Consider the following 12,600-nt stretch of genomic DNA (forward strand, 5'->3'; position numbering starts at 1 on the left):
GCAACATTTTGATGCAGCCTATGAATAACTCACACCATTAATTACATTTCTCTGTGTAGTATCTTTAGGCAGAGTCTTTCTGTACAGTCCACACAGTTTTAATGTATGAATCCAGGATTTGACTGAGCATGCTAGAACCTTTGCTGAAGTGACTCTGGCTGCTAGCTGTGTAGACAATTCCATTTTCAACAAGGAGATGCAGTGCTCACTTCACAAGCTTTTCAGACCTGGTTGCATGTTATTTTACACTTGACTAGTTTGTGGGAGTGTTAAGTTCCTCGGTTGAGAGGGTTGTCCCTGTTGCCTATTATTTTTAGTAACGTGTTACTTACACTGAGTGGCTTTTTGTCTTAGTTTCCTTGCTTGGTCATAGTCGTTGCTTTCTTCTCTTCTCCCTCCTCGTGTTTCAGAACACTGTTTCTACAGTTGTCCAGTCTGGACTGGCAATTAGAGGGCAAAGTATCAATTTCAAGAACCCTCTGCTTTCTGTTGTGCAATTAAAGCTGTGATGAACCTGTAGGATCTTGTTCAGGTCTTTAAATATGATGGTTTATCAGTTTAAATGTGGGGATTCGTTTATATACAGAAGTTCTTCATAGGCCAGCAGTGTGCCCTTGTGGCCAAGAGAGCCAATGGTATCCTGAGCTACATTAAGAAAAGTGTGTCCAGTAGGTCTGGAGAGGTTCTTCTGCCCCTCTGCTCTGCCCTGCTCAGACCACACCTGGATTATTGCCTGGTTTTGGGCTCCCCCATTCAAGAGAGACAGGGATCTGCTAGAGGGAGTACAATGGAGAGCCACAAGGATGATTGGGGGACTTGAGCGTCTCCCCTGTGGATAGAGACTGAGAGCCCTGGGGCTGTTTAGTCTGGAGGAGACTGAGAGGGGATTTGATCAGTGTGTGTAAGTATCTGAGGGGTGGGTGTCAAGTGAAGGGGGCCAAACTCTTCTTGGTGATGCACAATAATAAGATAAGAAGCAATGGCTACAAACTGGAATGAGGAAGGTTTCACCTCAACGTGAGGAGAAACTTCTTTACAGTGAGAGTGGCAGAGCCCTGGAGATGACTGCCCAGAGAGGTTGTGGAGTCTCTTTCTCTGGAGACTTTCAAAACCCATCTGGATGCATTCCTGTGTGACCTGCCCTAGGTGATCCTGCTTTTAGCATGGGACTTTGAAGTTGATGGTATCTGGAAGTACCTTCCAACCTCTAATGTTTTGTAATTCTTTGTGTTTTGAGTCTTACATCAAGGGAAGCAAACTGGAACAGGTTGCCCAGGGAGGTTGTGGATGCTTTCTCCCTGGTGGTGTTCAAGGCCAGGCTGGATGACACCTTGGGCAGCTGACCCTTATTGAGAGGTGTCCCTAGCTATGGTGGGGAGGTTGGGGTAGATGATCCTTGAGGTCCCTTCCAGCCTGAGCCATTCTATGAAATTTGCAAGCAAGAAAATACGAAAGTAATAATTTTCATGGCATTGGTACTTTGTCCTCATTGGCATATCTGTATTTAAGAAGAGCTTTAGCACTCAAGAGTTCAGGTCTTGACTAAGAATGTGTTAGTTGAGCAAGACAGACTGCAGCGTGAAAAGTGCAGTCCAGTTGGATTTTGTCTTCCTTAACCCAGAGTATGCTATCACAAGACAGTCTTCAGAATAAACCTTGAGTTCTCCTTGATATTTGCAAAGACATTTTAATCAGTGTAATTTAGGGGGATTTGTTCAATGGCAAGTAGTGAGATACTCTGGTGTGTGATGATTATATCCCCAGCTGAAAATGTGTGGCAATTGGCGCTTAGTGATTCAGCTGCAAATAGAAGGCAAATGCCTTCAGCTGGCTGCTTGTGTTTGCAGGTGGCAGGAGAGGCAAAGCAGGAGTTTATCAGTCACTTGGCAGGCAAAATGATAGTTTTGTTAACACTTTTCCTTCTCTGAGACTCTAATTATATATTTGATTTTCGTTTGTTTATATCTAGGGTGTGGATTCAGGATTTGTTCCCAGCGTTCATGATTTTGACAAGAAACTTACCGAGGCCGATGCTTACTTACAGATCTTGATAGACCAGTTGAAGGTATGGTAACTAACTGGTGTGCTTACTGCATTGGGAGGCTGCTTGACAGTGGCTTGCTTTGAGGTCTGGTTGAAAGGGAGCTCAGCAAAGGGAGAGACTTGTGATACATGTTCCAGTAGATGTAGGATGCAGAGGATGCTCCTCTGGCGGAGCTGACTGTGACCTGGAGAAAGTGTGTCCCTAATGCAGCATGTTATCTAACTACTTCTGAAATAAAGTCTTGCTAGAAGGATAAAACCAGAGTGTGCTAAGCTGAGAGGTGAAATAAACTGGAAGCTGCTTTCTCTCAGAATGAATCTTGGGGTTGCTAAAGTTAGGAAATGTGAATAACTTGATTTACATCAAATCTTTTACAATGGCCAAAACATTCCTTTGCATACATAGCTTCATGGAAATGACAGAGGTGACCCAGGTTTAGCTTTGAATCATTGTCTGGCTCATACCACTTTAGAGTTTATCTTGAGAATGCTTAGTCAAGTCATACATACCTCCAGCTGCAGGTCCTTTCAGACTTGGCTGCAGTAGCAGTAGGCAACCTGTTCTTTGTCCTTGAATGAAAACATTCTGTAGCAGTTGTGTATAAATACAGGTCTTCTATATTACCTACATGTATTTTTAGAGTGCATGGCAAGGTGAGGAATGATGAGGTCATAGCTCAGTTCTCACCTTAGCAAGAAAACCAGGTTCTGCTGCTGCTCAGGACACTTCTTCCTGTGACTCAGCAGGTTAAAATTGCTGTTAAGATCGTTTTAGTCCTGCTAGCTTGGATATTTTTTTCCTGATACAATGGGCAAATATTATTGCATGTGGGAGACTCAGCAAAAGTTCATCTCCAGGGGAGGGCAGAGAGGGGGAAAAACATATCCCAGAAAAATGGAAGCAGAAGCCATACAAACAATATTCAAAGTTAAACTGCAAAGACCTGATCAGGAGTCAGCTTTGTCTCCTGCTCCACAGCAACGCAGTATGCTTCACTGAAGAAAGGTGCTTGCATCTTCACACCTTCTGGCTGTTGCTTCAGGCCATCTCGAGGCAGGGGGGGGGGGGGGGGTGGGGTGGGAGTGTGTGTGTGCTACAGGAAATAGTTAATAATGAGAGTGAGTTTGACCACAGTCTTATTTTAGCACCTCAAGGGAAAATGAACAGGTGAGCAGGTTTTAGGCAGGTAGTTGGGTAAGAAACTGTAGCTTACATACTACAAATGAGCATTACCTTTAATCTTTTTTTCTTCCTTGAAAAGCTTGTACTTAAGTGTTTATTTGCATGTCCACCTTAGAGTGTTCTGGAGGCAGCTTTTCACTGTTTCAGCTCAGCCTGTGTTAAACAGAGAAGAGCTCAGAGGTGGTTTTGTGGTTCCAGCAGAGGTGGAACTTCCTATGATAGAGATGCAAATGGAGCAGGATAATGTCTTGTTGGTGGAGATGATGTGCCTGCAGACTTAAGGATTTGTTTCAGTTTGCTTAGCTGCACCTCATATTCCACTTTTAAGGAAATAAGTGGAAGTCAGTGCTGGGAAGTCACCACAGATCTTTGCAAAAGATGTGCTTACAGATCTCACATGACTTGAATTTATAATTTTTATTCAGATACTATGAATACCTAAATCTCAAGGTACACAGAAGGGGTTTGGTAAGTGTTGAGGCTGTTCTGTCCCAAAGAAATAAAAGGAGAAGAGATGCTGAAATAAAAGCAGTTTGAGGTGTTGAGATGAGTGTCACTTTTATCATTTGACCTCACCTTCTCCTTCAAACCTTAGCAGAGCCACGCCAGACTGAGCCGTGGAACTAGACAGGAGCTGAGATTTGGTCTCTTGCTGTAATGTGAAACATCAGTAATGAATTTGTTATAACACAAATGCTATAAAGAAGCATTAGACAGAAACTGCTTTGGATTGTGATACCAAGGTTACATAATGAAGTGCTTATTGAATGCTTTAGCTCTTGAAATGTCAGTGTTTCTGGCTGATAGGGTATGAAAAAAGTAATGCTTTCAGTATTTTCACAGCTGTCTTTCTTTTAGCTCTTTGATGAAAAACTCCAGAGCTGCAAAGATGATGAACAGAGAAAGGCAAGTATATTTTGTCTCAACTACTGCTTATTTTACTTAATCAAATGGGTTTGTGTGTCAGTTTAATATAGAAATTTAAAGTACAGTTCAAATTTATCAAGTTGTCAAAATCACTTAAAGCACTTTGAATAACCAATAATGTTGTGTTGTAAACAGATCTCAAACAGAAGTTTTTGGTAATGCTGGGTCTCATAATGCTAAAAAAGTTTGCAGTCTGTTAGGAAATGATTAGTCCTGTGTTGTCCATCCATCTAAGGCATTCTTAAATTAAATTTGCTGGATTATAATCGTTAACAAGGGTGAATGTTTGTAGAAACAGCAAAGCTATTCTGAAGGGGAAAAAACTGTAGTACGAATCACGTATTTAGCATCATCAGCTTGCATCCTGTGTGGTTCTGGGACTATCCTGCTGCATGTCAGAAGTCTGAGAATTCCATCATTCATTCACCTCAGGTGAGCATACCAAAAATGTAAGTTACCGTGCAGGGGGCAGTACTTTTTCAGCAAGGTTGTGATTCCCTTCAGTGTTGTGTGGCTTTGTACATCCTCTCCTGTTCCATTTCAGAGTTAAGTTTGTAGGTCAGAGTTCACCTTAGATGGTGTGAGTTTGGCATTAAGGAGCATGCTGGTATATGTGGAGTGGAGGAGGGATTTAACAGTTCCTATGAAGGGTTTATTACTGAGGAAGTGCTTTGGTTTTCAGCAAATGCAATACTTTCAGGGTCAGGAAGTAGTGGTGTATTTCATGCTAGTTCCTTCTCTCTCCCAGATTTCACTTAAGAAGAACAGGCTGATGTTCTCTTGGCATTTGGTTTCAATTTTGAAAACACTTTGATGCTTTCTGTGCTTAGTTTAATTCTTTGGAATGGTTGTGACCTTCCATGAGTTACCCATGTTGTTTGGTGTGTTATGGTGTCTTAGGGAGCTCACGAGTGGTGGTCTTTTTGGAGTTCTTTGAATTAAAGTGCTCTTTGTGTTAATGTGTTTAATCTGTAGGCAGTTGACCAAAAGAGTAAGATTAAAGATGTTGTATTTCTGCTTCAGTGCATCTTCCTGGGGGCAGAGTCCTCCTTCAACATTGACCTCCCTCCAGATGCTACTTTGCAGATCAGGCAGTACTTCCTTTTTCCCTGTTAGAGTTTCAAATCCCCAGAGACTTTCTGCATGTTGTGCTGATTTCTGTCTCTATCTCTGGAAGGTATCTGTGGAACAGACAGATTGACTTTACAGAGAAAGCAGGAGGCTTGTTTAGAAGAGGTCAGCATCCTCTGGTTTTAAATCTTGATGAGTGTTGCTATTACTGTAGATTCCACTTTATTAAAAATGAAGACTTGGCAAAGCACTTTTTTTTGATCGTGTCTCTTCCTGTACTAAAGTGGCTAAGAGGTTTTTTGATCCTATAGTTAGCAGGATGTGCAGGATGGTTCACTGTGAGCTCAGTGTAACTTGTGAGATACTTCCATCCAGCCTACTGGTTTGGTTTTTTTTTTCCCTCTGAGGAAACAGGATTTTGTAAAGTGTTATGTGCTTCTCAGCTAGTTGGGTGCTGTTTCCTGTCACTGTTCCTGGGGTAGGGAGACTCTACAGGGGGACTTGGATAGGTTGGATCCATGGGCCAATGTTAATGGGATGAGCTTCAGCAAGGCCAGATGCCAGCTCCTGCACTTGGGCCACAACAAGTATAAGCAGCGCTACAGGCTTGGGGCAGTGTGGCTGGACAGCTGCCTGGCAGAATGAGATCTGGGGGTTGTAGTGGATGAGCAACTGAATATGAGCCAGCAGTGTGCCCAAGTGGTAAAAAAAGCCAATGGCATCCTGGCTGGGATTAGAAATGCTCTGTCCAGCCAAAGTAGGGAAGTGATTGTCCCATTGTACTCTGCTCTGGTGAGGCCACACCTTGAATATTGTGATCAGTTTTGGGCACCTCGCTACAAGAGGGATGTGGAGGTGCTGGAGTTGAGTGCCAAGTAGGACAAGGAAACTGGGGAAGGGCCTGGAGAATAAGTCTGATGAGGAGAGACCTAAGCAGGTGGGGCTGGTTAGTGTGAAAGAGAGGAGACTGAAGGCAGACCTCCATGGTTGTCTACAACTACCTGAAAGGAGGTTGTGGAGAGGCTGATACTGGTCTTTTCTCACAGATGATTAGTGACAGAACAAGAGGGAATAGCCTCAAGCTGTGACTGGGTAGGTTTAGACTGGATATTAGGAAAGCTTTTCACAGAAAAGAGTGGTCAGGCACTGGAATGAGCTGCCCAGGAAGGTGGTGGAGTCACTAACCCTGGATGAGTTTAAAGGTTGTTTTTATGTGGTGCTTTTGGAGTTACGGTTTAGGGTGAATCTGGTAGAGTAGGGATCTTGGTTGGATATGGTGATCTGAGCGGCTTTTCCAACCTGAATGTTTCTGTGATTTAAAAACTGAGCTCTTGTTTTAGCAAGTGCACAGAGCACTGCACAAGTTGGTCTTTTGTTACCAACTATCTGGTCTTTTGGAGACAGCTGTGTGGGGCTGTTGCTGAGGGGGTGTTCTGCTACCTACACCTATTTGGCAGAGGGGAGAAATTAATTGGGGTGACAGAAATTTTATATAAAATATATATATTTATTAAATTCAATATTCTGAACTCTCGCCACCCCCAACCACTGTATATTAATATTAAAGTTTGGTACACGGTTATGAAAATGACTTAGGATAAAATATGTACAGGGAATTTGTTAATTAACTAGCAAACATTCAAACTATAAACAGAGAGAGGAGTTTTCCCTGCAGCTTAATGCCGCTTGGGATCTTTATGTTATTTGCCCAGCAGAGCAGGCTGAAACTCTTTCTGCTCTACAGCAGAGGCAACAGATATTTACAGAGATAATAAAGCTTTTACTCACTATTCTTATCAATTATCAGTCACCCTCCTGGGCTGCATCACAGCCTGTGCCTAGTGTCCAGACTTCAGGGAATCTCTACCCGTGGACTTGGAGTCTGGAATCTTCCCAGCTTGAGGGGAGAGGATAAATCTTCCCAGCTTCTGGGGAAATAGGTTTTCTCTAACCTGTTCTCTTGACGAGGGACGATCTCTGCCTTTGGTGCTGCTGGCTCCTTTGGATGCTGTGTCTAGGGATTCCAGCTGGCAGGATTTGAGGAGAATGTCGTGCTGTCTCTGGCAGGGTTGTTCACGGCTTCAGGCCATGTGTGCAGACAATCCAGAGTCTGCTTCCTGGTTATCTCAGCAGCAGTGGCTGTCGCCAGGCAATGATAGGCAGCAGGCATGCAAAGTGTGCGCGGCTGCTGGGAGTCTGAGCTCTGTAGGTAAAGGCAGTGCAGGATCTGGTCCTGATAGCAATAGTGTGCAGATGTGCACAGCTGTCTTAGGCTCCTTAAATATATATATGTGCAGGCTTAAATGAGCTCTGCAAGAAAGGTACACAGGCAGATGAGCTGCGAGTGAGTCAGAGCATGAGGGTCTGAGCCTCTGAGCATCGGAGCTATGCAGTGGTGTCCGAGCGTGGGGGTCTGAGCGGCTGAGCGCTGCAATGGGGTCCAAGCACGTGTCTGAGCCATGCAGGTGAGTCAGAGCTGAGCTGAGCTGTCAAGGGTCTGAGCATGTTGTTTACCTGTGCACCCCTATTTATTGAATGTGGGCCGAGGTTAATGGTCCCTTTGGCCAGTAGAGTGACCAATCAGGTTGTCAGTCAGCCAGACCTTACCATAATAGGCAGAAGGCTCTTGCCTGGACTTTCCCAAATACGGGGATCACATGGGTTTACCCCAAGGAGACACGAGCTGGGTGTGTGGGGCTTATACAACCTGTTTACAACCAGGGGTCCTGGCAGAAAACATGTCAAGGCAAGGCATAAACAAGCCTGCTTTTGGGCCTACAGGCCCTCCACGACAGGGGCACAGATGTTCTGTGGTTCTTCAGGATCACCTAGGTATCTTCTTCCTGAGACAAGGTGATTTGTTTGGCTTGGAAAAAGGGAGTGCAGCTATAGACTTGATGGATTTTGAAGACTGAGAAATAGTGTCACTCTCACGAGTGCCCTGTGTAACATCCAGAGTTCAGGCAGAAGTACAGGTAGCAGTGTGTGGTGGGATCATGCTGCCCTGCAAATGTCCTGCAACCAGCATTGCTGCCAGGCTTGCTGAGTCTGCTGGTGGAGTGCAGTGTCCATATCCAGGGATTGGAGAGGTGAAGGAAGCATCATGAGCTGGGGATTCTGGCGCCTCAAGGTAAAGACAAGGTAGGACTTTGCTTTCTCACAGTATTAGCAATAATATTGGTGAGAGCTCTCCGTTTCAGTTTGGTGACATTACCTTGACTGGTAATATCAGGGAGCACAGGTAAGCATTTGGAAGCAGTGGAGCAGCAAAGAAATGCACATTGGGCAGGCTGGAGCAAAGCTGACATGACTTCACAAGATTCTGGAGGGAAGTGCAGCCTACTTCAGCTGCTTGGTTCACCTGAAATACTTTTTGTGGAGTAAATCCAGGGCTGAGCACACAAATTCAGGGTGCACCTGACTGGTTCCAGCCATGAGTCAGCTACCCCTGCATAGCTCTGCTGCGTGGCTGTGCTGGATGAGCCGGTTGCTCTGTAGCCCCATGGGTGCTGAGGCAGAAGTCCCACTCAGTGAGAGAGCGTCAGCTTCCTGTTGCATCACCAGTGCCTTCAGACAGCAGTAGATGTCAAGGAAGGACATGAAGCGGTGAGAGTGGATGCAGTAGTTTGAGCAGTACCTTGCAGTTGGATTAGGTTAGAAAGAGCACGTGGCTGGGTTTTGCAAATGTAAGTCTGCAGGAAATGGATACTTCACTTGAAAATATGTGTGTGCATTACCTAAAGCTGGGGAAACTAGCTGTGTAAAATGATGCCTTCATCAGTTTTCAAAGAGTAGAGAGGTTGAAGAGAGAAATTTGTGGTAACTTCTAGTAGTAAATTATATTCTTTGCTTTTATTGTTAGTGTTCTTAATCTTCAACATACCTGTTTATACCAGCCTTTGGCTTCCCTTACAGACCATTTAGAAAGCATTAAACTGTTACTTACTTTAAGGCAAGCTTGTGGACAAGAAGCTCAATATGAGCCACCAGGGGACACTTTCAGCCCAGAGAGCCAAACAGATCCTGGGCTGCATCAAAGAAGTGTGGCCAGCAGGGTGAGGGTGGTGATTCTGCCCCTCTACTCATTCCACTCTGCTGAGACCCATCTGGAGTACTGCATCCAATTCTGGAGCCTTATGACAGGAAGGATCTTGAAGTGCTGAAATGTGTCCAGAAAAAGGCCATGGGGATGATCAGAGGGCTGGAGCTGCTCTGCTGTGAGGATAGGCGGAGAGTTGGGGTTGTTCAGTCTGGAGAAGAGAAGGCTTTCAAAAATGGAGCAAAACTAGATGTGGGTAGAGACTTCTGTATCAGTGTTTACTTTGCCCTGGAGAACGGGGCTGGTGCTCATCAGAAGAGGGGAAAGTTCCTTTGCACACTTAGGTTATTCAAGAAAGCTGTGACCCAGCTCACACGAGCCTCTCATTTTAATCACAACAGAGAGGTCCTCTAATTGAATTAATAGAGCTTCAGTGCTGAGTCCAGTGTAGTGGTTTTGCCTTCTGCATTCAGGCCCAGATACATCACAGAATGTTAGGAAGGGACCTCAAAAGCTCATCCAGTCCAACCCTCCTGCCAGAACAGGATCACTTAGAGCAGAACACACCCAGGCAGGTCTTGAATATCTCCATAAAGGGAGAGTCCACAACCCCCGGTCAGCCTATTTCAGTGTTCTGTCACCCTTACAGGGAAGCATTCTTCCTCCTCATGTTTCCATGGAACTTCCTATGCCTCAGCTTCCACCCCTTGTCCCATCACTGGGCATCACCAAGCAGAGCCTGGCTTCATCCTCTTGGCACTCACCCTTTACATCTTCATAAACGTGAATGAAGTCACCCCTCAGGCTCTTCCTCTCCAAGCAGCACAGCCCCAGCTCTCTCAGCCTTTCTTCATAAGGAAGATGTTCCACTGCTGTCATCGTCCTTATGGCTCTGCACTGAACTCTTCCAAGTAGTTCCCTGAGGTCCTTCTTGAACTGAAGGGCCCAGGACTAGACACAATATTCCAAATGCAGCCTCTCCAGGGCAGAGTACAGGGGGAGGAGAACTTCTCTTGACCTACTAACCACAGCCTTTCTAATCCACCCCAGACTGGCATCAGCCTTCTTGGCCACTGGAGCACATTGCTAGCTCATGGTCAACTTCCCATTGACCAGGATGCCCAGGTCCTTAGACTTTCAGATGTACTGTTACTGGAAGCTTAGAGCAAGAACATATGTGCACTGGGAGTGTTTTGGGGTTTTTTGTAACCATGTTTAACTCTTCATCTTTATTACACCTGACTGATGGTAATCTCAGGTGCTGTGGGTGGTTGAAATGTGCCACTGTCCAGGACACACTGCAAGGATGCAAGCTGAACTCGAAATGAATCTTCACCCTACGTTTAATATTTGTTGATGAGATGTAAAACTGAAGTGTAGTGTGTGTAACACCACTGCTCAGAAATTCCTAACCTTGTCATCTTTTAGGTTTTAATTAGCAGTTTGATGTCTGTCTCAGCAATTACAGAATTAAATTTGTGTCTATATATGGAAATATCTTTAACATGTTGAGTTGCCTTTTTTTTTCCTCCCCAGTTTAAGATCAAATAGAACGTTTGTTACAGTATTTAGGTCAAACTGGATGCTTGAGATCCTGTCTTTAACCACACTTTTCTGATTTTTCTTTACAGAAAATTGAAAGTCTCAAAGAAACAACCAGTGTAAGTTTATTAAATGTTCTATCTGTGGTCTATAAATGTTGAAATCCACCTCGTTTTCTTGTGGCAAGCAGATTGAGGGAGGTGGTTTTGCCACTCTGCTCTCAGCTGGTGAGACCTGACCTGAAGTATTGTCTGGCTATGAGGCCCTCAATGTAAGAGAGATGTGGGCCTGCTGGAGCGGGTCCAGAGGAGGGTCACAGAGATGACCTTTGAGGGTCCCTTCCAGTGCAATTTGTGACTGGAAGTTCCTAAGCTTTCTACAGAAAAGTGAGAATCCCAATGAGGTCCTACAGTGTGGTGGCAGAGGCAGCCTGGGTCTGGTGCTGTTACTCACATATCCTAACTCTGCGGTGCTAGAAATAAATTGTACAGTAGTTGAGGTTGGAAGGGACCTCCAAAGGGCTGCAGTCTAGCCCCATGCTCAGAGCATGGTCAGCTAGAGGAGGTTGTCCAGGACCAGGTCTAGCTGGGCTTGAGTAACTGCAAGGGTGAAGGGTGACTGTGGGCAGTGTGCTCTGGTGTCAGTCATCCCTAGAGTAAAGGTGGGGGGTTGTGGTTAAGATGAATTTCCTGTATTTCAGTTGGTGGCCATCGCTTGTTGTCCTGTTGCTGGCCACCGCTGAGAACAATCTAGCTCTGTGTCTGTTACATTCTGCCCTTGATGCCCACTGATAAGGTCTCCCCATGCCTTTTCTTCCCCAGATTAAACGAAGCCAAGCTCTCAGCTTATTTTCACATGATGGTTTACCCACCTCAGAGCTGTGTGGGTTTGCAGCTGACATCCACCCTGACAGCCTGTGCTGTGTGTGGCTTTTGGTCCTCTCTGCTCTTGTGTCCAGAAAAAAAATGAGTGAAGGAGAAGTGGGGGCTCTACAGGAATGAATATGTATTTAGTTCTTACTCAGTATTTCAGTTAACATTTTGTGTAACTAGTGAAAACACCTGTAAACATAAAACATTCCAATAATACACGGCTTTTTAATGTTGTTTTTGTTCCCTTAGAGCATGGTAGAGTCAATAAAACACTGCATTGTGTTGCTACAGATCGCTAAGGTAAGTACCCTGTAAACCATTCTGGGTTTTAATTATGCAGCAGTACTCTGTGAAAACAAGTGAAGTCTGCACATGCCTTCTGTATGGATCAGGATGGAAAAGTGGACAGAAGTTGATTTATGCTGCTGTTTTGAGGAAGGGTTTGGAGTCCTGAATTGCACAGCAGCCAGTCCTGGTCATGTTGATGGGTGCAGTTGTGTTGATGACATTGCTTTGCTTCTGAAGGACACTTTCTTTTGCTGAGTTTGCTGTTACACTGAGCCAGGGAAGGATGACAGGAAAGAAACTTGACAAAAACCCTTCTTTTTGCTTCCTGTGACAATAGGACTAAGAAACAGAAAAAGGGAAAATTGTGATATTAGGAGTCTAAACTGAAGTTTGTGATGGTGTTGGAACTTGGTGAAGCCAGACTTGTATGACTTGAGAATGCAGTGTGAGTAATGCACTGACACCTTTCACCCAAATGTTTTGTTACTTGGAAAAAAATAGACTTTTCTTTTTTCTGTAGTCTGGATGGACTTTTGTACCTTGCTTTCTGTCCCATGTGGTGCTGCAGACTGGAGGATGAGTGACTGGAGAGCAGCCTGGCACAGAGGGACCGGGGAGTGCTGAGTGACAGCAGC

At 44.8% G+C, this 12,600-nt stretch overlaps 1 protein-coding gene across 3 annotated transcripts in view; it reads left to right on the plus strand.

Annotated features, from left to right (window-relative positions):
- OSBPL9 (oxysterol binding protein like 9) overlaps positions 1–12,600 on the plus strand; it is a 73,500-nt gene that overhangs the window by 43,794 nt on the left and 17,106 nt on the right. For all 3 annotated transcript variants that reach the window (XM_064147357.1, XM_064147358.1, XM_064147356.1), the window contains 4 exons: positions 1,970–2,065; positions 4,085–4,132; positions 10,895–10,924; positions 11,927–11,977. In XM_064147357.1, the coding sequence (XP_064003427.1) occupies positions 1,970–2,065; positions 4,085–4,132; positions 10,895–10,924; positions 11,927–11,977 (225 nt within the window). The remainder of the gene's footprint in view (positions 1–1,969; positions 2,066–4,084; positions 4,133–10,894; positions 10,925–11,926; positions 11,978–12,600) is intronic.

Source organism: Pogoniulus pusillus, chromosome 8 (assembly GCF_015220805.1).
Source record: "Pogoniulus pusillus isolate bPogPus1 chromosome 8, bPogPus1.pri, whole genome shotgun sequence".
NCBI classification, from domain to species: domain Eukaryota; kingdom Metazoa; phylum Chordata; class Aves; order Piciformes; family Lybiidae; genus Pogoniulus; species Pogoniulus pusillus.